General features: G+C 37.1%; 5 protein-coding genes across 11 annotated transcripts; 2 read left to right on the forward strand and 3 right to left on the reverse strand.

Moving 5' to 3' along the window:
• Positions 1–380: 380 nt before the first annotated feature.
• On the reverse strand, positions 381–8,222 carry LOC127246970 (uncharacterized). 6 transcript variants are annotated; one of them, XM_051268649.1, is made up of 11 exons: positions 7,984–8,222; positions 7,745–7,894; positions 6,914–7,031; positions 6,264–6,360; positions 4,815–4,921; positions 4,046–4,168; positions 3,795–3,948; positions 3,537–3,597; positions 3,061–3,443; positions 1,281–2,865; positions 381–1,036 (listed from the first exon to the last, which is right to left on the reverse strand). In XM_051268649.1, exons 2-11 carry the CDS (start codon positions 7,870–7,872, stop codon positions 796–798), a joined length of 2,997 nt encoding a protein of 998 aa, XP_051124606.1. In that variant the 5' UTR covers positions 7,873–7,894; positions 7,984–8,222; the 3' UTR covers positions 381–795. The 6 variants fall into 6 exon arrangements, with proteins under 6 accessions (XP_051124606.1, XP_051124609.1, XP_051124607.1 ...); XM_051268652.1 differs by having other exon boundaries at positions 7,745–7,909; XM_051268650.1 differs by having other exon boundaries at positions 7,977–8,222.
• A 194-nt stretch (positions 8,223–8,416) lies between these two features.
• Positions 8,417–11,691, forward strand: LOC127246977 (thylakoid lumenal 29 kDa protein, chloroplastic). The gene is made up of 11 exons (XM_051268665.1): positions 8,417–8,598; positions 8,706–8,804; positions 9,153–9,237; positions 9,318–9,352; positions 9,427–9,492; positions 9,580–9,620; positions 9,917–10,047; positions 10,273–10,379; positions 10,676–10,813; positions 11,034–11,168; positions 11,315–11,691. The coding sequence occupies exons 1-11, from the start codon at positions 8,500–8,502 to the stop codon at positions 11,423–11,425; spliced, it is 1,047 nt and encodes a 348-aa protein (XP_051124622.1). The 5' UTR covers positions 8,417–8,499; the 3' UTR covers positions 11,426–11,691.
• A 970-nt stretch (positions 11,692–12,661) lies between these two features.
• On the forward strand, positions 12,662–15,021 carry LOC127246979 (14-3-3-like protein C). Its single transcript, XM_051268667.1, has 4 exons — positions 12,662–13,282; positions 13,844–13,966; positions 14,232–14,348; positions 14,528–15,021. Exons 1-4 carry the CDS (start codon positions 12,806–12,808, stop codon positions 14,582–14,584), a joined length of 774 nt encoding a protein of 257 aa, XP_051124624.1. The 5' UTR covers positions 12,662–12,805; the 3' UTR covers positions 14,585–15,021.
• Positions 15,022–15,055: 34 nt separating this feature from the next.
• Positions 15,056–20,141, reverse strand: LOC127246975 (uncharacterized). 2 transcript variants are annotated; one of them, XM_051268660.1, is made up of 15 exons: positions 19,887–20,141; positions 19,536–19,657; positions 18,920–18,979; positions 18,068–18,187; positions 17,874–17,993; positions 17,620–17,761; positions 17,322–17,492; positions 17,077–17,232; positions 16,865–16,971; positions 16,633–16,723; positions 16,389–16,530; positions 16,106–16,262; positions 15,831–15,947; positions 15,570–15,696; positions 15,056–15,494 (listed from the first exon to the last, which is right to left on the reverse strand). In XM_051268660.1, the coding sequence occupies exons 1-15, from the start codon at positions 19,923–19,925 to the stop codon at positions 15,255–15,257; spliced, it is 1,911 nt and encodes a 636-aa protein (XP_051124617.1). In that variant the 5' UTR covers positions 19,926–20,141; the 3' UTR covers positions 15,056–15,254. The 2 variants fall into 2 exon arrangements, with proteins under 2 accessions (XP_051124617.1, XP_051124616.1); XM_051268659.1 differs by having other exon boundaries at positions 15,798–15,947.
• Positions 20,142–20,244: 103 nt separating this feature from the next.
• Positions 20,245–25,865, reverse strand: LOC127246974 (uncharacterized). The gene is made up of 16 exons (XM_051268658.1): positions 25,437–25,865; positions 24,243–24,307; positions 23,971–24,092; positions 23,723–23,782; positions 23,528–23,647; positions 23,274–23,399; positions 22,826–22,967; positions 22,514–22,684; positions 22,229–22,384; positions 22,010–22,116; positions 21,834–21,924; positions 21,547–21,688; positions 21,306–21,462; positions 21,129–21,245; positions 20,925–21,051; positions 20,245–20,856 (listed from the first exon to the last, which is right to left on the reverse strand). Exons 1-16 carry the CDS (start codon positions 25,495–25,497, stop codon positions 20,608–20,610), a joined length of 2,013 nt encoding a protein of 670 aa, XP_051124615.1. The 5' UTR covers positions 25,498–25,865; the 3' UTR covers positions 20,245–20,607.
• Between the last annotated feature and the right edge of the window lie 222 nt (positions 25,866–26,087).

Consider the following 26,087-nt stretch of genomic DNA (forward strand, 5'->3'; position numbering starts at 1 on the left):
TGGATAAGAGGTGGACTGCTGAATTCGTAGATTATTTTTATTTATTTATTTTTTCATAATTGGCAATAAAAGATAAATTCAGTGACAGACATAGTAGAGAATGATAATTTTTTGGTAAGATATACATCAAGTGAAATATAATAAAATTGTGATTATAATTCAATTTTTTTTCACAAAATGTAACATTTTATTTGGACATTATCAAAATTGGTATAGAACAAAAGATATATATTATATTATATTGGGCAGCAGTTAGAGTATTGTCCGTGCTGACTTCGCACATATTTTATTTTAATATCCTCAGGAGCTGACATAATTATAAGTATAATATTATTTTTAAAGTTAATGGCAATTAGAAAATAAAATACCGTATATACTCGTTTGTTTAAAATTCACTTATAATAAACCCTCCATCAAACCCAAGCTCTTCATGTCAAGTTTTGATCTGGTAGTTGGTGTTCAATTCAGCATGCAAGCCGAACCCCAAACACATATATAAACACTACAGAATGAAAAAAAACATACAGAGGATACAAATTACTACTGATGCTAAGTTGATATGAGAGAAGGCTATTATATCAATGGATTCTGTAGTCAATCAAAGAATCTCAAACTGAAAGAAAACTCACCTTTACCTCCACATCACTTACTCCTTCAGCCTGTCGATAGTCGGGCAGACCAAAGAGTCGAGTTGATGCGAATCAGAAACTGCAGATGCCAATATGCTGTGCACGATATCTCACACAATAGTGAATACATAGGATATGAGTGTATAGGACCTTCGGGTATTTGAATTCAAGCTTTTTGCTTGGCAACCAAAGCTGCTGATGCAGCAGATGCCTCAGCTATTAATGAGACAGGTTGCCGAGCCTGGAGGCAAGCGCCGATCTCAAAAGGGCACAGCTCAGCCCCATCGAACAGAAGGTTTACTCCGGGAAGAACTACCTCTTTGCTGTCAGTATCATCAGATTCGCCTCTTGTAGAATCTTCGACAGGCCTTGTGGCAACCTCATGAAGTGGACTCAGAGAGTATGATCTGCAAAAGCACGGAAATCGTATTTCAGTTTGTTCAGTCAAGATTCTTAAATAAGATGATGAAAGTATGCTCATAAATCATCAGTTCTTTGCTCATAGCCTTGAAGAGGGAAAAACTATAATAATCGACATAGTAAATCCTAATCATTTGAACTATATCATATTTCTGTAAGTAAATGTTCAATGTATGATGTATTTTTCATAGTTTCTACGAACATAGATGAAAAAAGCCAATTAAGACGCACCTTAAGATACTACCGTCAAAGCTCAAAACTTCAATTCGGCTACGCTGCCTGTTAGCAAGCTTTAATCTTTGTTTTTCACTTGAGGCTCCTGATATAGGGGAAGATGGGTCTGATAGAGGGTTCCATTTTCCACTTGCATAGGTCATTAGTTCTCGAGATGAAGATTTTTCCTTTGCATGCTCTTTCTGGTAAAGAAGTCTTGCCGTTGGTCCTGTTGCTTGGTACTCAGCACAGACATCACGTAACCTCCGTCTTAAGTCCTGCATTGCTTCTTGATGGTCATTCAATATGTCACTTTGAAGCAACTTCGAGGAAACCACTCTTTTACATATACTTTTACATAATTTAGGGCTAAAAAGAGGAACACCAAACTCTGCGCTCAGTGGAACCCATTCATATTTCTCATCATCAACTGAAAATTGCTCCAAGTCTCTCTCTTTATACAGCCTTAAAAGGCGTATATAACCGATTGTCCATAAATTCATTTTGTTTGAAATATCATGTAGCAGTGAATTTAACTTGGAGCAGTCCTCTCTGCATAGTCCTAGTTCCTCGCCAATACATGCCATCGAACCATTACTGTTCGTCAAGGGCAGTGGAACATCTAAAGTTATAATGTTTCCATCATCATTGAGATCATCTCTGCTCAGAGGTTGAACCAACACAGCTGAAAATTTGAGAAGAGAATTCAAACAATGTAAGAGTACACTTCCATTAACTAAACTACCTTCCAACTTTCCACCCAAACCCCCAATTGCCGATCCATCCCATGACCATATAAGGGCTTTCTCACAACCAGCTAGTGGTGCAGGAAGCAGCCTTAAACATTGTCCTTTCATCAAAACAACAGAAAGAGGTCCACTAGACAGAGCAGAATAGAGCACCAATTTCATCCAGGGAGTCATAGCAGAATGTGTTGGAGGACCAAAATGGATAGGGCCCTTAGATCCAGGCAAAACAGAAGAATGAGGTAGTGGAATCATGGACACTATGATGTCATAATCACGATGAAATAGACGATCCAAGGTAGCTGGAGTCAGTGCAGCTAAGCTTTCACAGCGAAGAATATCTACCCTATATTTCCTTAGTTTCTTCACCTCCTTTTCTCCAAATCCTTCAACAGAATCTGAGTCTTCATAAATTGTGGGAATTTTTCCTAGTCTAGCATCATTGTAAATAGAATGGGATTCATTGGTCAAAGCCGTAGAATCATTTTCATCAGAAGAAGTCCCAGTAGAACTGTCCCCAATGATATCTGATTGTCCATGATCCTCCTTGTTTAATTCATATTTATCTGTTCCAGACTTTCTAGGATCGTCACTATAAGAAGCATCATCAGCTAAAGAAGTGGCATCTTCTATGCTACTTGTTATTGACCCTTTTCCAATATTTTCATCACCCAAAATCCCCCCTGAAGTTATGCATTCAAGGATACACCTTAGGCTGAAAGCATGATTAGCAAATTCCTGTAACTCTCCTTCAAATTTGGCCCCTTCAAGGGTGATAAGATCTCTACAAAGATCTGCAATGCTTCCATAACCTAGTTTTCCAGCTTCATACAGCGTGACAGCATGGGATTTCAAACCTGTGATGGGAATTTGAAAGCAACAAGGTAATTCAGCAGAAATAATCACATATAATTACAAATGGATTATGTGGGATTCACCATTAACCCAAACCCAAACCCAAATAAGAATAATGCATCTGTTTCAAAGAAACTCCATAACAGAATGAAGTTATATTTGCACCTGTTTGAACCCAAAAAGAATAGATGACAAACCTGGTGAAACGGATCCCATCATGAGGTAAGACGTTATATTTGCATCCACAACAAAAGCCACATGAGAGCAATCATTATCTGTACTATGATTTTCGGTCCATAATGCATCTCCTGGTTGGAAAGCATTACCATCACCAGCCAAATTTGCAGAGCTTATGGTAGCATTTGAACCATCTGCTTCATCAATGAGTATACTCCTAGGATTTAAAAGTGCATTTGATTCTTGAAGAATAGATGCAGGATCTATAAGCTTCACTGCCCATCCAAGTCGACATGCAAATGATGCAGCAGCCTGTAGCTGAGAGAGATCAGCTTGTAGAGTTGCTGCTAACTCAGCTACAGTAGAATTCTCACTTAGCACCACAAATACAGCATAAAGCAACCTGGATTATGCAACCCGCAGAACCATATCTCAAATTCTGACCTGTACTTGACAGATGTAATCCAAAATGATAAAGCATTAGATAGGGTCTTACTCCTCAATTGGATCTTCGTACATCTGCTCCCTGTTTGAAACAAATCCTTCAAGCCTAGAAACTGAAACAACATAAAATTTTAAATATTTGACGTATGATGGAGGCTGGAGTTAACAACAATTTTATTTATTTATTTTTCTGGTACACTATTGCATTAAATACTCTGAACTTCATCTTTATAGTTTCAGAAAATCCTTGAAAGCAAATTAAAATTTGAAATTCAATTAAAATTTGTACAGATATGATTAGTAGAATTACCTTTAAAGCGATCATCAGGATAAACAGGAACATCAAAGAAGATTAGTCCCCGGCGAAACAAGCCCTTAACAACTTCAGGATCAAAGAGGATAAATGAATTAGCTTCCTCCTTGCAGATTTTATCGATGGTGGCCATTTCTTCTTCTGAGAGTTTCTAAGAAAGTGGTTGCAAGATAGAGAGGAAGGGAAGAAAATCCTGTCAGCCAAACAGAATGACTAAAGGTGATAAAAGCACATTGAAGATCACTGACCTTGAATTCTTCCAACGTAAAGTTGACCAAGCAAATTCCCCACCAAGGCTCAATTAAGAAATCCACAGGTTCAGTAGGCAAGAGTTCTTTAGCTATTGACTTGTTCAGTTTCCACATAATTTTCTGGAATGTTCCAAAAGGCATATCAAAGTTACTTTATATAGTAAAGTGTTTTTGCATAATCCAAAGTTATTTTTGTGCATATATTATCAGATCTTTTCAACATAATCCATAGTTCCAGTGGCCTGGGGGAACGTTCAAGAAACTATGTTCTATGGTAGAAGAGCTAACAGCCAATAGATAGATAGATAAATAGATAGGGATCCTAATTTGACAGCTTACTTTCTTACTAGAAACTGAACCCTAACTTAGATATGAATCTGCGGAGGAGCCCCATTACAAAAGGAATCCTGCTTGTCAACATTAGGTTTTAGCAATATGGCATCCTGACAAGGCACAGACAAGCCAAAAAGAGTGGAACAAAACAGCTGATCTCAAATGATGAAGTAAGAAGTAACAATGTAAAAGACAATCAACCCATCAGAAATAAATCATTCCTCGACTTGTCTTATCACACTAAAACCATGGCACTTCATGTTAACTGGTAAACACATAATTTAACAAAGATAATTTTTCTAGTTACTCATATATCACATAAGATTTTCTCTTGTGATGTTAAGTGACAAGTAAACATTTATCAATGTGCACCGTGAGCTGTCATGAGTTATAAAGATAGTAGACAAACAGGCTGCACTGTATTAGAACCCACCTTAGATCTGCATTTGTTCATGATGTCAATAAATTCATTTCTTCCAATTCCTGTTAGTCGCAGTGCATCTGCAGCACTAAAATTAGGGATGCTGTCGTAAGGTTGCTCTGCAAATATAGTGTAGAAGATGTGATAAATCTCATCATAAATGCAAACAACAAAAATATACATGGCAGCTAATGGTACATCAAACTTAAACGACAAACTTTAAACAATAAATTTTCTAAGACAATAATTATCAACAAATGAACGACAAACTCATAAAAGATAATTAAATATAAAAGTAACACATTTCAGTCAAGAGGCAAAGAGAAATTGCTTCACGTGATACTACGGTGTTTCCAGTCCAACAAGATGACCACATGTATCATATAAGTTTGCTGCTATCTCACATAAACAAAATAGATGTGAAACAACTAATATAACTATTCATTTTGACCAAATCAGACTGATACAGACTGCACCTTAGTGAAGTGTAGTGATTGTGACTTAAGGAAGAGAGTCGGTAGGTAGAAAATCCTACATTGATGAACATGCATCATTGTTAAATGAAGAGACACTTGAACATGGTGTGATCTTTTCTGTGTGTACTGCTCCTTGAGCTACAATATTGTTGTCTGTGTTTGAATTCAATCAATTGGAGTATTTGAATGTCATCCGACTGTTAGAGTTGGATGGTTCCAACTGGGTAAGAAACATACAAAGACTGGCAGTGAACTGGAAGTATTTGTCTGCTGTTCCATTAAGCAAAAGTAGTGGTAGTAGTTGGCATGAATCTACCAGTGTTTGGTTCAAGATTCAGAGCCTCATAATTCAAAGTACTTCCATGAGAGAATGATCAAAGGCAAATGTACACATAGTTGATATGCAGGTTGTGAGCTAGTTAAGGTTCGAAAATTGCAATACTCTAGTATTGAATGGCAGTCTAGATTTAATTGTCTCTTCACTTTTCAACATGCACCGCAGAGAGTTTCCACCAATGCTCACTGTCCTATTAGACAATGAACACGCAACCTCTGGTGTGGAGATGGCAACCTATGAAATTGGTCATGTATATGCACTATGCCCTGCAGGCAGCAAAAGGTATGACCAACATCTATCTGCCACAAAGTGTATAACACTATAACCCTTTGAATTACGTGAATCATATTCAGGCAACTCATATGTAACAGAACAATGCACGAAATGGGACAGAAGATGCTGACGAAATGATGGAAACAAGATCACTCCTCTTTATAGTGTGTGATAATTTATGGTAGTTTTAAACAGATACTCCATCTTCACTAATAAGCATAAATCCAAGAATTGATTTTGCTTCAGTAACATGTGCGAATTCAATTTTGAGTAAGAAGTATTACCATCTAAAAAACAACTTTCCTTCTCTTTTGTCATAATTTAGATTCTAGGGACTGTTATTAACCAAGGAAGTTAGTTTCCCCATCTACTTACCATTTTTCATAACTTCAAATATCATATCACAGTAATATTTGAAAGGAGAAACCCGCATAACACGGCATACATACTCCGCAAGATGGTAGGGAAACAACTGCAAAAACAATCAAGAAATTAGCTGAGACTTGAATGAGGTAAACATACTATAATATCATCATGCTCAATAATTTATCAAATCAGGACAGTAAATTACTCAATCATTTTGGAATTGGCACACTCATTGGGAAACACAAAGATGCAGCAAAAATGCAAACTTTAAATTCCTGTGTGCCAAAGGTAGGTACAAACAACTATCTAACCTCGAAAATATTCTCCATTGCCTACAAGATGAAGCAGGATTGTAGTTCCTAACTATAGTAAGAGAACATGCATGCTGGAACCTAACATCCAAAGATTTTTCATTTTTTATTGCTGGTCTTCCAGGTGATATTTTGTGTCTTCTAAGGTTAGCAAATATTTTATGTTTTGCTATTTCTGGTTATATTCTCCTTGAACCAGTAGGCCAGCTTAGTCAATAGCTTATTGTTTTCAAGACAAAGCAAATTAGCATTCTATTTTCTAAGCAATTCATTAGCAAGCTCACTGCTATACAACAACATTTGCTTAGCACAATGAACCAATATGAGAGGTTTGTTTTTTCAACACACCGCTAGGTTTCTTCGTAGATAACGCATCAATTCTTCATAGTATTCACCTTCTTTGCACACTTTGCGAGCAAAACACTTGTTCCAGGGGAGCCTTTTCCTGATGCAGTGTTCTATTATTCTGCAAAATATGAGTTTAAAAGAGTTAAATTGAAGCATTTCACTAGGGGAAAAACAATATGTTTTTCAAAAGAAGACAAATGTATTACATCACGGGTACACTAGTTATGAACTGTTGACTCAAGACAAGTGCCAACACCATTTGATCAGTTATACATAAGATAGATGCTAAACAAAGACTCACACTTCATTTTCCTTTAATAAACCACACTAATGAATGATAAACCAGTTAGCCAGAAATTCTCCTGAGATAGCTTTGACATAGAACCAGCTATCCCTAGCCACCAATTTTATTAAACCATCCATTCATCTTTCAAAAATGGCAGGTGACTTGGGGAAACTTTTCACACTGATCTATACTCAATAGGTTTGTGGTATACCTAGGGCACTTGCGTTTAAACTAGGGACAATTGCATTACACAATTATGTCACAATGCATCAAAACGACCCTTTTAATCACAGTGTATTGTCAAGGGAATGGCAATTACAACTGTTGAGTGATCGATCATCTTCTTGGACAGTTTATGTTATATAGAGAAATGACGCACCAAACGTTCAAATAAAAATAATATTCACAAAGGAAAGAAATCATCAGAGTAATCATGAGCTTGGCCCATGAAAACTATATCACAGTATTTGAAATAATAAATAAAAATAATTACCACGAGATAGAAGATGATGAAGAAAAATAAAAGGGAGAAAGGACAGACAAACCTTCGATGCCATTCTTCCTTGGAATTCAAGGTAGATTGAAGGCGCTTCGGAAGATTCTCCCATGGGCATTCCTCAGCAATTGCCTTCTGTATCAATTGCTCCTCGATCGTCGTCGGCGTCCGCTGCATTTTTCAACACTGACCTAAATCCCTGTTACATCACAGCCTGTCTTACAGTCAGGAACTAAATTCAAGTCATGTAAACCGAAATTAACTCCGAATGCCGAACATACAATCGACCTGCAACACGAATCAGATCAAATCGCAGGAATTTAGTTGCGAAGAGCTCCGGGATGAGGAATCGAGCTAGGGCTCCCAGATTAGCATCCGCAGACAAGACATGTAGCGCAACGAACAACTGATTGACCTGCCTAAACGAATTGCGTAATGCTGCGATCCACCAACTCTTCAGACACGTCTCTGGCAATGACTCTCAGATTTGAATTACATATTGCACTCGGACTTCGTGCTTCTAACCTACGCTCTGATGGTTACCTTTTTGGTAAAAAAACAAAGAAGAAGAACACGTCAGATTATTTGGACACGTGGTGTGAGAAGACCATACAAGTGAATACACGTCGGATTTTTTACACGTGGATATCTGACGTGGCGCCAGTGCCAAGGATAAAAGGATAACGCGAATCGCATTCCTAACCACGTAGAGTCAGTCTCGTATATAAAAGCTTACTCTTATCCATCTTCTCCTTCGATAGTCGCTTCCTTTTCCTCAACGCAGAAGGTCGACCAGTGTTGGGAATGGTATCCTTCGTGTCGACTGTGGCTCCCTGCTTGGTTGCGTTGGCTCCATTGCTGTCGTCCAGTGGTGCTCCGAGATGTTTGATCTCTCGCCGTTCTGTAAGTCTGTGTTGATTGCTGACGTTGTTGAATTATGCTTTTGACGGTTACTCGGCGTTTTCGTGGTTGTTCGTGAGTAACATTGTTTGGTGCTTTTGTGAGAGCAGCAGAGCACGATCAGTTGCAAAAGTGGAGGTGAATTTGAAGATACGGATAACGTATCGCGACGTCATGTTCTGCATTGCTTTGGTGTCACCGTTGGTGTGGTGAGACTTCTTTTTTTGTTTGATTGTCTGCAAGTGACCGACATTGTCGTAATTCGTGCATCTGAATGTGTGGGGGTGATTTGTTGTTCATTCGCGCCTCTACTTTTTACTCTCATTTTGTGTGTGAATGTGAAATTCCTTCGTCATTGTACGTTTAAAACAAATGGTAGTAACATTTCTTTGTGAACTGATTTATTTCTCATATATATATATATATATATATATAATATGCGCGAAGAAAATGCTTTCGCTCCTATTTGGAGATGATATATATTCACGGAGCAACATGTCGGTTGCGTTGCGTCTGACGTGTGTGTGATGATGTGTTTGCCAATTGGCTGTTCTCAGGACTTGATGACAAGATCCAGTTCATTGATTGAAGCAGCTCATGCTGCTGACTTGATACAGCGCGGACAACGTTCAGAGTTTCAGTGTAAAGTTTTACCTCTTTACTTGAAACTAAAATGGATGCTCTTTAAATCTGCTGCAATTGATCAATTTGCACATTCACAGCAAAAATCAAGGCCACCCTTGCTACAAGACTGAAGGTAGAAACCCTGGATCGTTATCGATTTGGATGATACACATGAATTTGGTAACCTCTGTATCAATGCTCATGCAGGAACGTCCAGAACTAATATCGCCTGTACTAACTCTAGCTCTCAATGATGCTATAACTTATGATAAGGTCAGATGTTACTCATGCATGTTGCTGGATACTTTCTTAAGGGTTTTCGAAAGGGAAAGCTTACGTACTTGCTAATTAAGTTTGCAGGCAACAAAAACAGGAGGCCCAAATGGATCAATACGGTTTAGGTAACTAACCATTTGGCATTTTACAAGTAGAAGTGTAGAATGTCATATAATTTTGGAGAAATTGGAATTCCATAAAGAATGTTGTTATTACGATCTTAAATGGTTCCTGTTTTGTCAAACATATTCTTGAATTAGCTGATCAAAGATGATAGAAAAAGCTCTTTGCAACTTAATCTTTTAAAGATGCTGTAATTTATTTAGAATGTTTTTATGTTGGATTGCATCTGTAAGCAATCTGTCAACATGTCGCTGAACAAGACCTGGAGTTTCATTTTCTATATGTTTGTCTCGTGAAGTTCAGAGATCAACCGACCAGAAAATAAAAACTTAGCCGTTGCTTTAAATTTTTTGGAAGAAGCAAAGAAGGAAATAGACTCATATTCCAAAGGTGGACCCATAACTTATGCAGATCTCGTACATTTTGCAGGTTAGGTTTTGAATATCAAGATAACTTTTATCTAGTTCGTGATTTTGTCTTGATAAAATCAAAATAAATGGAAATCATCTCTAGATTGATCTATTAGAGTGTACACTCGAACTATCAGGGGAAAAGTTTACATCTAAGCATTCCTTAAGTTTATCACAGATAGCTCTGTCCATTGTAAACCTTCATAGTTGTAACGGGGTTATTTTCCTTCACTGCAATGTACAGGTCAAATTGCAGTTAAATCCACCTTCCTGGCCTCAGCCATTAGGAAATGTGGGGGCAATGAGGAGAAAGGAACCTTTCTATACGGTGCATATGGTTCAAGCGGTCAGGTTCGTTATTTAATAAATATATATCATTGATCATGATTTACATATCCAATAATATATTTCCACATCCCCTTTTCCAAAGAAGAGAAATCAGGAAAAGAAAACAATAGAAACAGATATGCATATCTTTCTATTGAACTAAGCCCTTGTAGGAAGTATGTCTATCTCCCATTTCTATAAATATATGGCAAGCTGAATGAATCATAGATTGTGAAAATGCCTAAATATGCCAATCTGTTCCAAATGAGAATTAATTATTTAGCTCCTTCTGCATTCCACAATCATACTTTGTGTTGCAGTGGGCACTTTTCGACAAGCAGTTTGGCAGGTCGGATGCTGAAGAACCAGATCCAGAAGGCAGGGTTCCTCAGTGGGACAAAGCTAGCGTTGCTGAGATGAAAAATAAATTCTCTGCTGTTGGCTTTGGCCCGCGCCAGGTAAACAACTTACCCATTTAAATTCGATCTTTCTTTTCTTCGATGCCTTAACTTGCTTCGCCTATCGAAAATAAGAAAAATAATTGCCAGTAGCATGTTTTCACATCTTTTGTCAACCATTATGTAACCTTAGGCCTTGTAAATTCAACTATATCAAACCTTTACTTCAGTTGCTAATAGAAAATATGTAACAACTTCAATAATCCTATCAACATATCAGCTAGCTGTCATGTCTGCATTCTTGGGCCCTGATCAAGCTGCAACCGAGGCATTACTAGCTTCGGACCCTGAAGTGTTTCCGTGGGTTCAGAAATACCAGCGTAGCCGTGAAACAGTATCGCAAACGGATTATGAGGTCATCGATTTTATTTCCATTTCTGCATATATCTTCAGACAGTAATAGAATCAACATCAGCATTGCCTTCTTAGTACTAGTATTGTCCATTCAGGCAGCAACATCTTCATGGCTTATTTTTTGTATGTCCAATGTTATTATTTCAGGTGGATCTCATCACCACTCTGACGAAATTGAGTTCCTTAGGACAGAAAATCAACTACGAGGCATATACATATCCTGTCCAAAAAGTTGACTTCAAAAAGATGAAATTGTAGATTCTCATCAGGACTCATTTATGCTGTTCATCCTCGCAGTTTTGGAATTTGTCAGTAAGTAATATATATATATATATATGCTGTATGTATATATGTCTATATGTAATATAGAGAATGAGACCTGTTCTGAGTCTTCTAAACTCTATTGCTCAGATATATTTTTTTTGTAATAATTATGTGGTGTTGTTAATTGTATTACAGCACTAAACTCGTGCACCCTAATCCTGTCACCGTTAATTAAGATTATAATTATATAATTCAAATAATTGCCTTAGTGTCAAGCCTCCTAGTTCAATCCTGCATAGGTGATCAAGTGGCAACATAAATTATACTATTTTATAAATTATTATCATTTGCTTATTAGAATTAATCAACATGATCAATGAACGGTAATCACATATTGTATAAATTAAATTATTATGAGTGATCAAGTGGCGAAAAAAATTATACTGTTGTATATATATTATTATTATGATTTGCTCATTAGAATTAATCAATATGATCATTTAATTGTAACCACATAGTGTATTAATTAAATGAAGTATATGTAAAATATGCTACAATTCATTTCATCATAAAAGTGTATATTAATACAAATATTAACCGAATATGTAATAGTTTATATTTTATAATTGATTTCATCCTAAAAATATATATTAATATAATATAAATATTAACAACATATCTGATAAAAAAAATAAAAAATAAAAAATAAAAATCTAATAGCCTATACGGTAAATGATACATACCTATTGTTTTAGTTGAACTTATATATCATGTATACTATTATTATTACATATATTATATATATTGTCTATACTATTGCCGTCTAAATATATTCTAACCATCTCCATTAATAGTATATTGTAAACTTCAATTTAATATATTTCTAAACATATTAATATAGATGGTCAAGAGTTGTAGTTATAGTTAAAATTTTATTTATTTTAAGTTACTAATGATTCATTTATACTTAAAAATTCAAATAATAAAATTTGAACACATTGTATTTTTTGCCATGTATTTATATATATATATATATTTTTAAATTTTTTTATTAATTTTTTTATATTTTTAATTAAAATAATTTATATTAAAATATTATTTTTTTAAAAAAAAATAAAGATATATATACACAATATATACTATAAATTCCACTCTGTTATTTTATTTTATTTAATATTATTTTATATAAATTTAAAAAGAGAAAAAAAAATAGATCATGGAGTGCGTGGAAGTGGCAGTTACGAGCCCACAGTAGGCGGCGAATCCGCAGCATTCTCTTCCTCCCTTCCTCTCATTTTCTGCTCTCAACTTCCATTTATTCCTCCTCTACCTTTTCCTCCATTCGCCTCGTTTTACTTTTTCCACCGACATATCATGGCGCCGCGCGAGGAGAGTGTGTACATGGCAAAGCTGGCCGAGCAGGCCGAGCGCTACGAGGAGATGGTCGAGTTTATGGAGAAAGTCTGCGAGTCGCTGCAGGAGAAGGAGGAGCTCTCCGTCGAGGAGCGTAATCTGCTCTCAGTCGCCTATAAGAACGTGATCGGCGCGCGGAGGGCGTCCTGGAGGATTATCTCCTCCATCGAGCAGAAGGAGGAATCCAGGGGGAATGAGGACCATGTTAGTACTATCAAGGAGTATAGATCTAAGATTGAATCGGAGCTGTCAAAAATCTGCGATGGAATCCTGAAGTTGCTCGAAGAACGATTGATTCCTTCTGCGTCTAGCGGGGATTCCAAAGTGTTCTACCTCAAGATGAAGGGTGATTACCATAGGTATTTGGCTGAGTTCAAGACCAGCGCTGAAAGAAAAGAGGCTGCTGAGAGCACCCTCACGGCCTATAAATCTGCACAGGTTTGGTTCTCTTATCTTCGTACTCAGTTTATATCCTCATCTGTAGAAATCTCGACGGAGCTGAATAGCTGATGCAAATCCTTGATGTGCTGTTTATTTGATTTATTTTGATATCGTATTTTACATGTGTCTGTTCGCAACGAAGCATATATATTCGACTGTCATTTTAGTAATGTCTGTCATGGATCTTACTGATATTATAACTATTATTGTTCGTCGGTGTAAGCATCTTCATGCGCAAATGGTAAAATATGAAGTAGGGGGTCAGTAGTACGCCGTCAGTGAATGCCACAAAAATTTATGAAAAACTGTTTAAGACAGTGGATCTGGGCTGAAGGTTCTCACCATTAATCACAATTAGATTTGGATTGTTCAGAGGATTGATCTGCATTAATATTTTATTATTTAAGTTTATAAGAATTCATTTGCTGCAATTGATCTACATTAATATCTTATTATCAAATATAAGTTTATACGAAGTCATTTTCTGCAAGTACATTTACGAGAGATGACAAAATAAAATTGCAAAGTTTTCTTCTAAAGACTGATATCCTTTTGCAGGACATAGCAGCTACAGAACTTGCCCCAACCCATCCAATTCGACTTGGACTTGCTTTGAACTTTTCTGTCTTCTACTATGAAATTTTGAACTCTCCTGATCGTGCCTGTAATCTTGCAAAACAGGTATATATATATATATATATACATACAAGCATGTGTGTGTGTGTGTGTGTTGAGTTCAGATTATCATCTTGTAATGCATTTCAAAATAACAAGCCTTAAATTTATAGTACTGTTATTTGTGAGAACATGTTTGAATGTAATGTTTTTCGAAAGAATTTTTATTTGATATGATATTTTTAAAAAATTGCATAGTAACAAAACTCCAAAAGTATTGAGTAAACAAAGCTGCAGTTAGTGAATGATGCTTGATTGAACACATTGACAGGCGTTTGATGAGGCAATCGCCGAGTTGGATACACTAGGCGAGGAGTCCTACAAAGATAGCACCTTGATTATGCAACTCCTCCGTGACAATCTCACTCTGTGGACCTCCGACATGCAGGTAACCTTTACTCTAAACTCTCATTTGTCACAATCACTCTTAAGACATTCACAATTTTATAATACTAATGTTTAAAGTTCAGTGCAATGGAAATGGAGAGTAACATCCTCCTTTATCACAAACATGAAGCACCGCAGAATGTAATTGTCACCATTAAGTTACACAAACAAACTGTGCAGGATGATGCAGGTGATGAAATCAAAGAGGCTCCAAAAGTCGAAGAGGCACAACAGTAAGGGGCAAGTAGTCGAGTCCTCGTATCTCCATCCATGGTCCTTAAGAAAGTTTTCTTTTCTTCTCTTTCCCTTTTACCTCGTAATATTTTGGGTGCCCGTGTCTTTGAGAATAGAGTCTCATCTACATCACTTTGCTCGGTTTTAACACCATCATGCCAGCAGCTTCCCTTAGTTTTTCATCCTGAGGTTCGGATTTGGATTTGGGTTATTCAAAAGAGGAAGCATCCTCATCTGATCATACTCTGATGATTGTCGATGCTCAAGCTGCGCCGGTGCAAAATCCAATCACCTGAGATCGAAGATCAGAAGGTAGATAGATGGCTTTTCCTGTTTTTTTTCCTGCTTTTCTTATTAAATATATATGTATGGCTTGTGTTTGCACTCGAAGTTTTAAATTCATAAAGGCATCATCAATCAATTCAAATATTGATACCTTCTGCGTTTCACAGTTTGCAGTTTTAGTTTGAAAGGACTAAACTCCTCTTTTGTAACTGACATTTTCAGCTGTTAGCAGATAGGAATGTTCTTTTTGCTGCTTCAATATTAATCCATACATGCAGATCTTTACTCTCATTAATTAGACTACTCAACAGTATAACCACTTGACTGCTACATAGGAGAGGATTTACCATCTGCAGTGCACTTCTTTTTCGAAATTTTCATGCAAAGATTAAACAGGACGAGGCCCTTCGAAACGAATGTAGTCATACATAATACCCTGAAAAGGGCTCTTATCCTGTGTCTGTGTCAAATATATGGTATTCTCGCCCTGCTTTAAATCCCCGCCTTCAACTTCCACACTGAACAGCCAGTAGATTCCATGAATTCCATGCCTTGCTATTGCATTGTCTCCCCCGATTACGCCTGTCGAAAACAATGGGGGATCTGCATCGAATTTGTTCACATGAACCTACAAAAAAAAGAACACACTGGAATTAGGACATCAGTAGCATGTTTGTTTTGTGTTTTAGAGATCGCCGCAAACCTGTAACTCAGCCTTATGAGCAGATGCGAGTGCCAGCTGCAGCACGTAAGTCCCACATTCGTCCACACTGTCGAGATTGAATTTTATTTGCCATGTTGTGCCCTTGTATGAATTCTCACCAATTTTCCTGCAGGAAATGGTGCGCACTCGTAATCAATTTACAAGAGAGATTGCGATGCTCTCTTACTTCTACACCTTTGTACTAAGAGAAAACTGAGGTAAGCTCACATAGCAACATAATTGAATGTAGAAATATTCCACCTTGTGACTTGAACGTAGAACCAATCTGTCTTATAGTCGCTTATACCCACAGTATACACTAAATCTTTATCTGGATATAAATCTGCATATCTTTCCCACAATCCGTATTGTCTAAACCTGCCAAATTGTGTAAAAGGAAAATATCCACTAGTTTAAAAATAATTGTGTTGGTATCTATAAATTAAACATGATGGGAGATACTTAAAGATGCATAAAAGATTTATTTGGTCCATGGCAAATTTGAGACTATTTTTCGAAAGCTGGTTAGAACTAACCTGTCCGGGTGATTTACATATAGTTTGTTGATGTACTTTGGGTTGGGATCTGGAACATAGAATTCAGCTGCAGTACGATCAGGAATCCCGATTGCCCACAGCGTTGGACCGTCTCTTGGCGGCTTATAAGTAAGCGCACCAACATCAATCTCACAACCTATGTTCAAGAACCATTCTAACTGTCAGATCATTATGCTGTGATCTTCAAAAAGGAAAAATAAGTGTCCGAAAGCTGGGTGCTGACAACTGGTTTTTGCTAAAAGCTTTTAGATAGAAACGGTACCTTCAGTTATGGTCAGTGCATTCTCGAACTTATAATCACCGATATAGCTTGGTACCCATGCATATATGTTATAGTTCCCGGGGCGTATGTTGTTAATAGTGAAGCAACCATTCTCATCAGCCGTGGTCCAGAATTGATATCCCTATTGTTACATTTTACAGAATTTCCTAGTTATTAAGCATGAAATCAAAGGCTTATATATAGGCGTGATACAAACTGAATAGACTCGATAATAACAACATACCTTGGATTGCCTCTGCCATGATCCAGCATTCCCCGGGGCAGCCAGTCCGACATATGCTGCTTTTGCCGGTAGGGCATCTTCACTAACATACCTGACAATGTTGAATCGAAAACTTGGTATAGTGATGTGTTATTTTTCTCAATGTTAAGAAAATCTACCGAACAGCTAAATAATATTGTAGTTCAACGTCTTCAACCCAATGATCGACCCGACTCAGTTAGAGAGAAGTAACCTGTCATGCACAAGCATTTTACCCCTCACTGCACCCCTCTGGTGAGATTTAGGATAATCATCTGAGGCTACAAAACTGTACGGCCACGATTCCTCTTCTTTTTTCATCTGCAGAACAATTTGCATCTGAGATTTTGTATAACGACACACGTCACTTTACTTCAGAATATATAGCACTTCTCTTGTACGTTTGTGCAAACTCTAACAGCTTACCTGTTCTTTGGCATTATTCCAAAGAGTAAGCGCGTCTTTTCGGTCCGGAACAGAATTGAGATGGATAAAAACTGGTCCGAACACTTTCTTCCATATTTCGCCAGGTTGAAATTTGAGAAGAAGATCCTCTCCCGCATAATGAGATGTGACGAATATCTGGCACGAAAATCAGATTGCATCCACAGAAAGTTTTTGGTAAAAATCACGAGAGAGGAAGTCAGCTTCAACAGCCAACAGGTGCTTACCGCAAGGGTGGTCGGGTTCACATGAGAGGTCAAGTCTTGTTTCAAAGGTCCTCCATTTCGATATTCATTGCTTGGCGCAATTTGCCAGAACCCCACTGGTGGATCGGAGCTTATCCACCCATGCACCTTATTATCTTTGTTCTCAATTGAGTACTGGTATTTGTCATCCACCTGCACATGAAAAAGATCAATGAAGAAGACAAGTTAAAGGTATAAAGAAAACACATTCTTAAGTTAAAGGTATAAAGAAAACACATTCTTCAGCAGTATTTTTAAGGAAGTAGTAATCTCAGCGTACTTCTCCTTTAAATTCCGGGTCGACAGGATCAACAAGAAGCACGGCTTCAGGGTACTCCAGTTCTTGACCTCTAGGAGGCAGTCGATCTTCCGGCCTGGGCATGTATCTTTGCCTGTTATCTGATATAGCCATGTAATGAAACCTGGTAAAACCTACAGTCATCTAAATATCTTGCCTAAACAATCGGAAAATGGAAGGATACCTTGCCGCAATAAAACAACAATGCAGTGTTATTGTAGTAAAGAGATTCTTACAGGTCTTTATTGAGCATGCACGCGATTCGGGTGGTGTTAAGGTTGAAACCAGGGAAGTCTTCCAAATGCTCGAAAATAGCGTAAGAGTAGAATCCTGGGGAGCCATGAAGCATCACAAACCTAAAAAATCGACATGGTAAGATTTCGTCCTTTGATCCGAATGGACAAACTAAACTAGGTAAGGTAGATAGAACCTTCTGTCTATTCGCAAAGGAGATTGCTTTCCTTCAAGTGAAGGATCCCATGTTCTTGTGAATGAGAGTTCTACTTGCTCCTCATTTTCAACAATTACTTTCATGCTTGTTCCTTCAATCCTACATAAGCATAAATTTTCCAGTTTATTATGCTATATTTCTGTATTAAATATTCAAATTTTAGAAATTAATATACATTATATTTAAAAGTATACACGTTTATTATAAGTAGCATCTAACCATTAGTATGCAGAGACAGTTTCAAAATGTTGATGAATTCAAGTTCTGTTACTTTACCGCTTGGTTTTGATTTGACATCATTTATCAAACTATTTTCTAAATTTCTAAAAATTAATCAAATAAAACACCTGTTTTTTTATTTACTATATTACATAAAATATTATTTTTATTATTCAAAACATTATGCTAGCACTGATTCAATCAAAGTTTTTTCTATAGTCAAACTTCCACCCAAATTCAAACTTTAAATAAACACATTCCGCTCTATATTTCTGTAAGGTCTAAACATGGTTTTGTATACTTCATCAAATCCCCCTCCCCCCTCCCCAAAAATAACCAATTCAAATACCTATTTTTATATAACATATTACTAAAAAAATCAATATCTCATTTAAATATCAATTTAAACCAAACAATATTCCAATTCAAATTTTTACTATTCTCAAATACAAAACCAAACCTAAAAGGATCATACCTATTGAAATTTTTTACTATTCTCAAATACAAAACCAAACCTAATAGGATCACACCTATTGAAAAGAATTACTACATTACATGTTATGCAGATGCATTTGGAGAGAAAATAAAGAGGCAGCATAAATAAAGACATACGTGTCGAACTGTCCCCTTGTTTTGTGGCTCCCTGCTTCACTCCAATTAAGGTCCCAAAACCTGAAAAATAAAGCCATAACAAGATATGTATAGCTTTCATTGAGACATTGTGTGTGTAGTGGAACTAACTTATTTCTGGAACACTTGGTGGAAGCTAATTTATCGGTTGTATAAACAATCAATGCACATAAAACATTGACACACTTCTAGCTATCACCAGGTTATGCTAGAGGGACCTACCAGTTTGTCTTCATTGTTTGTATTATTATTATTATTTCTTTGTTAAATAAAATAATAATATGCGTCTACATAGAAATTCATAGAAACATTCTGAAAGCATTTTATTGATATTTTGTAGGTAAAATACCATGGAAACTACTGTGCTGAACCATAGATTCAATTTTGAGTAAACAATGCAGGATAAAGTGGGATAATAGAATTATCTTCAAACTCATTTAATTAATTTAACTAATCATCCTTTTCATCGCTGTCATAAAAATGTAAATTAATCAACAGTTGTGATATTCGCATCAGTGTTTCACGCGCATTGAAATCAAACATCGGAGCAATGAAAAACAGACGCACGGAACAAGTTGATATCAAAACATCTACTTACGCTCCGTTGAGAGTCGTGTTGTTAACTTCCAACAAATTCTCAATTCCATTGTAGCGTATGCCTCTAATGATTCCCCCAGGATTGGTCAGGGTGAGCTGTAGAACTCCGTTGTCAATCACAACCTAGCAGTAAGTTCCGCACAAACTCGTATAAATTTTTAGATAAACTCGCAAAAACTCGCCCTAACAGTAGGATTTTTTACATAAACTCGTTTAAAAAATATCGAAACTACCGAAGAACTAAAAATCCAGCCACAATCACGATCTGTGAAGACATATACAAATATTATTTCCAAACGCGAAACTGAAAAATCAAAAGCAAATCGACTGCGCTTTAGTTTCGAATAAGTACCAAATCTTCGAGTTTCGTGGTGACGATGCCAGTTGCCATCCTCGATGCATGCAGGATTACCTTAGCTTGCTACGATCGACGCCGCCGCCGCAGCAGCAACAGCAGATCCTTCAAAAACCTTCTGCAATTGCTCACCAACTGGTCGAGGAAATTCTTCACATAAATACCCCGCCCATGGCGGAGCCGCTCGCCCCTTTGTATATCGACACGTGTCACCTGCCTTATTATTATAATTGTAATATCCTATTTTCCCTCCCTCGAGTTTACAAACCAACGTTCATTACTACTTAATACAAAATTTAATATTGACAATTAAAATAAAATATTTTAGCATTTGTATCAATATCATAAATAGATAAATAATATTAATACCATATTGCTTCACTTAAAAATTACTCAGTACATGCATTGCTAACGTTACTTGCAATCTTTCCTAGTAGTTCAATGAAATGAAAATAATTCTAAGTTAACTTCCCTATGTTAAAATCATAAAACCACAATATCGACAATAAAAATGGTCATAACGCCCAACAAAATTGCACGTTAAGCATACCCATTTTGTTGTCAAATCATATTGAGAAACTAGATTCAACCTCGAATTCGATCGACGACGACGACTATAAAATAGCAGCTTAAGCTCAGCTGCTAAGATAATGCAATGTTAAAACAAACTCTTTAGCTGCAACTCTTATCTTTCTTGCTCGAAAAAAGGAACCACAAGCTATGCGCCACGCAGACTCCCGGGAGCTTCGAGTCGAATATAGTCGTACATTAGCCCCTGGAAAGGGCTCTGGCTTCTGGGCTGAGTCAAGTATATTGTGTTCATACCCGGCTGCAGCAAACCAGCCTGTACATCGACATTGTACAGCCAGTACAATCCATGGATGCCATGCCTCGCGATCGAGTTCTCCCTCCCGATCAGGCCACTCGTAAACAGGGGACGGTTCGTGTTTGGATTGTTCACTCTAACCTGCACGACAACATTTTAAGTAAGTTCGAGGGAGCTCATTAGATCAAGCCTGCGATTCGTGCCGTTACCTGCAGTTCTGCTAAGGATGCAGAAGCAAGGGCCACGCGCAATTTGTAGGCTCCGGATTGATCTACATTGTCCAGTTGGAATCTGATCTGCCATGTGGTTCCTTGATACGTGTTGTCTTCTTTTTTCCTACGTTGACGAGTCGCCTTGAGCGTGTATTTAAATAAAAGATGCTGTTGACTTAATAAATGATGCGAAAAATGTACCTGTTAACCTGTGCAAAGAACCAATCCTTTCTATAGTCGCTCTCGCCGACTGTGTAAACTAGATCGTCTTTAGGGTACATTTCAGTGTACCGATCCCACAGCCCGTACTGTCTAAACCTGTTGGTTGAGTGGATTAATTCCAGAGACCAGATTTTAGTATAGTAAAATGTTAAGTACCTGTCAGGGTGGTTTATGAAGAGTCTGTTAACATATTTTGGGTCGGGATCGGGAGCATAAAACTCTGCAGCAGTACGATCAGGGATGCCTATTTCCCACAAAGTCGGGCCATCTCTGGGAGGCTCGAATACTAAGTTCCCTATGTCAATTTGAGAACCTGTCACAATTTTGAATAGGCGGTGTTAGCTATAGGATCTTGACTATAATCGAAATGATAACAAAGGCAGATATGGGAACAGACCAGGAGTTATGGATATGGCAGCTTCGTTCCGATAATCTCCAATGAAGCCTGGGACCCATGCATAAAGATTGTAGTTACCGGGGCGGATATTGTTGATGGAAAAATGTCCCAAATCATCTGTTCTTGTCCAAAATTGGTAATCCTGGTGGTGCAGAGAGTCACCAGCAACTCAATATGTTTTGTTTTCATTTGTGGGTAGAATCTCTCAAGGAAACAAGAGTAGAATATATCTTACAGCATAGGAATTTAGAGAACAGAGACTCGAAAACAAATTCTAAAGAAAATACCTTGCATTCTCTCTGCCAGGATCCAATACCTCCAGGGGGTGCCAAGCCAACATACGCGCCATTTGCTGGGAAACTATCATTACTCACATACCTAAGGAACCAAATTACTCAATAGTAACTCTTTTGATCTAATAAGCAATCATTCTGAAGTCAATCAATGTGAAGGGAGACCTCACCTGTCCGAGATCAATAATTTACCGCTGACATTACCCCTTTGATCTGCTGTAAGGAAGTCCTCCGATACTGGAAAAGTGTAAGGCCAGCTTTGGACTTCAACCAGCATCTGAGGAGGGAAATAAAAAGGTATATCAAGAAAATGCTTGTATGTATCATCAAAACGAGTGCTATTTGATTAGGGTTGATTAGTTTGTGCAACTCTGTTTAGAACACTTAACCTGCCGTTTTGCATCATCCCATAGGGTTAATGGATCTTGTCCAGTCATCACTGAGTTAACATACATGAAAACTGGGCCAAAAACTTTCTTCCATGGTTCGCCCTGACCGAATTTTGGAACCAAATCATCTCCTGCATAGTGAGCACTGAGGAACACCTGGAAAGCATGCACCAGCAGCCAAGCAAAAATACGAGATTTTGAAGCAATTAAAAATAATAGGATAAAAGCAAAGAGCCAATAAGGAATATTGTCTTTAATGAATACTACTAGGTAGAGGAACCTTACAGCCAATGTTGTGGGTCCAACATGGGAGGTAAGATTTTGTTTAAGAGGTCCACCAGAGCGGAACTCATCGCTAGGTGTGATTTGCCAGAATCCTACCGGGGGATCCATGGAAATCCATCCATGAACCTTAAGGTCCTTGTTATCGCTCGAATATTGGTACTTGTCATCAACCTGTAAAAGGGAATCACACAATCCCAATTATATTTGAGGCAGACTAGCCCAGGGGAATCAACCAAACATTATGCAATAGATGCGACTTGTTAGAACAAGAACACACATGCACAATAAGTGAAAAAGTAGAAATGAACTCACTTCTCCTTTTAGCTGAGGATCCACAGGATTAATGAGTAGGACTGCCTCTGGATAGGCAAGAGGTTGGCCTCTTCCTGGTAGTCGGTCATCAGGAAGAGGCATAAATCTTTTTCTGTTGTCTGCCACGGCCATGTAGTGAAACCTATACATTTTGATGCCTCTATCATTCCCTCTCATTCAATGAATAGCATAGATACCACATACACTTTCAAAGGAAAATGGGCCATCATACTACCCATTGATCTCCTTAAAATGCACTCGCTCACACACATATACATACAATTTAACCTTTTGAAAGCAAGAAATTAAATTATATTTGTGTAGTTTAAGATTTCCTTTGTTTTTTTCTCACTTTTAGCATGGTTGAAACAATGATCAGAATGGCTATTACATACTTCCCTAATATCAAAAGTGATGAGATCATAAACACAGTAGGAACAAAAATTACTTGTCTTTTCGAAGTTTGAATGCAATCCTGGTTTCACCAAGGCTGAAAGCAGGCCAATCCATTGAGCCCACATGTTCATATATTGCATAGGTGTAGAATCCCGAGCAACCACGTAACAGAATGAACCTACAAACTCAGCAATCTCATCATGGAGGATTTTTTCTTTTCTTTTTTTTTTTTTTTCATTATGGAGGGGACTTGCAGTCATGCTTATGTATCAGTGCATAGATATTAACGCAATTTAGAAAGTTCACCTCTTGTCTATATTTAAAGGAACAAGCTTTCCCTGCATAGATGGATCCCATGGCCTGGAGAATGAAACTTCCACTTGCTCCTCACTTTCCCTTACAACTCTAAAAACTGTTCCCTTGATGCTATTGTATGACAACAAATCTCATTTTTCAGTTGAAAGCCAGATAAGTTCAATGATGTATAAGATGTAAACGTACACTTCAAACACTCCTGCTTTGCCACTTCCATCCAATGCATTCCACACCACATCCCAATACCTACAAAGTCATAAAAAATGGCTGACTTAAGATGATTCCTGCATCTGAATAATCTTTGCTTATTATCCTATTCTTCAGCCAATGACATGACTTATTTTTTAGATGTAAGCATCTTTATATCAAATACATAGATATTGTGTCATATCAGAACTTTTAGGTTTCTGTAAATAAGGTAAGGAGGTAGTTACCCTCTGTTACTCTCATTGTTGAGAACTTCTAGCAAATTGTCTACCCCATTGTAACAAACTCCAGTAACAATTCCATCCGGGTTTGATATAGTCACTTGTAGAATTCCATTGTCTATTACCACCTGAAAACCATCATGACATAAAAATTCCTTAACCTAAAATCAGTATATTATTGTGAGTTTTGATGTGCAACACCCAACATTGAGTATATTAGCTGTAAGTATGCAAAATCCATCTAATAATTTATTAAGAAGGAGAGTGAACATGTTTACATATTGATCTTGAATGTACAAACGAACTCCTACAGGCGGCATGCCTCCAGCTCCACTAACAACTTCTGCACCAAAAGTTACAACCTTATATTGTAAAAGTAATCTTGCAACTACACAAATAACAAGTATTTGATCATTCATTCGGTACCTGTGTGCAGTAAATTTGAAACAATAAAAATTCAGGGCTGTATATATTTAACAAAGGCCAGTATTGCTCATATATATAGACTTATAAGCTCCATGCACACATAAGATTTCCTTTCCTTAACGAAAAAGAAATCACTTTCGCACTTACTTGAACTTAATAACTTTTAACTTTAGTAATGCGATTTCTTATCTTTCAAGAGTTGTCACCTCTAAAGGCTTTCTAGCTATTGTGTGGAAAGCTGTTGAAAATCCAATCTTCTGACCATCGACTTTCCATTTTTCGAAAGGCAAGTTATATTGTACTTGGATTGAGACCAATGTGATTTTGGTAAATTTATAGCATTTTGACTATCCAATCACCACAATCTCTCAATCCTAAACCTACATACAAAAAAGTGAAATCGCACCGAAAAATTAAAGCACTCAGAAGTCAAGATTTGAAGTTGAAGACAATCCGAATCTAGTATTAAAATCCCAAAAAATATCTCTGGTGTTTGACAATTTGGCTCTCTAATATGATGCTATTTTTAAAAAGGTTGACTAATTAGTAAAACATATTTCTATATCAACTTTGAGCCATTTTAAAAGTACTTAGCTGGTTCACAGTGGAAGTTTGACAAATATCAAGTTTGCTATACATTTGTACAAAAGACTGTAAGAAACCAATTCAACTAAAAGCACCAAAAAAAAAGAAAGTAAAAAACCATTGCCGGTATGGAGACAAAAGAAAGAGTTAAACTTGAGAAATTGAATTGGAAAATTTATCAAGAGAAAACCAACAAGTAACCCCAATATTAAATGCCCTGAAATGCTTCGTTGGGCAAAAGCAAAGTAATCAGCAGTTCATTAAATGTATCAATCACCGTAGGAAAAATGACGTACAGCACAAACTGAAATATAAACAAATTCTAACTAGTTATCATATAACAACGCACAATTTAAAGGCACGATCAGATGACAAAATAAACGTAATTGTCGAAATTGAACGTAGAAGTAAAGCAGAACCAACAATGGATGATTGGTGGGAATAGAGGATTGTTTATTCACCTGTCCAGTCCCCACACGAACAGCTAAAAAATTTCCTGAATATTTCAACTTTCCGACCCATCAATCAACACAGTTCATAGAATAACCGTCCGTGCAGAGATAGGCGAGCACGATTCGATTGATTCAACGGTCTCGGTTCGTCCCATCGGCTCCCTTCGATTCCAGGTCTGTACCTTGAAAATTGGGGATTTTGATCCAAAATCATCGATCCTCTCCGTCGAGTACTATCCTGCGCTCCGACGGGAATGCGAAGCCGCCGTACCTGTACTGAATCAATCGAAATCGCTAGTGTTTTTTATTCGCATCAATCACGGATATCTGCATCGACGCGCGTGAACAGGAAATCTATTCTCCCAACTGTGAGTGGGAAGAAACTACTCCATTTGGTGCATGCAAATCGAACTTCTCGCAGTTTGGATTTTTGCTGTCGGTTTGGACAGTATTTAACTAGATTTATTATTATATAATTGTTGTGATTAACTTATTAAAATTAATAATTACTATCAGTGGCGGGAAATAAATAAAAATTAATAAAAAATAAGTAAAAAAAATCAATTTTAGTCCTATTGTATATTAGATCAATCAATTTTAATCCTATTTTTAAAAATGTTTACTTAATTTTAATGATTGTATTGGACGAGTGAAAAAATT

Source organism: Andrographis paniculata, unplaced genomic scaffold, assembly GCF_009805555.1.
Source record: "Andrographis paniculata isolate CXL003 unplaced genomic scaffold, ASM980555v1 Contig30END, whole genome shotgun sequence".
NCBI lineage: Eukaryota > Viridiplantae > Streptophyta > Magnoliopsida > Lamiales > Acanthaceae > Andrographis > Andrographis paniculata.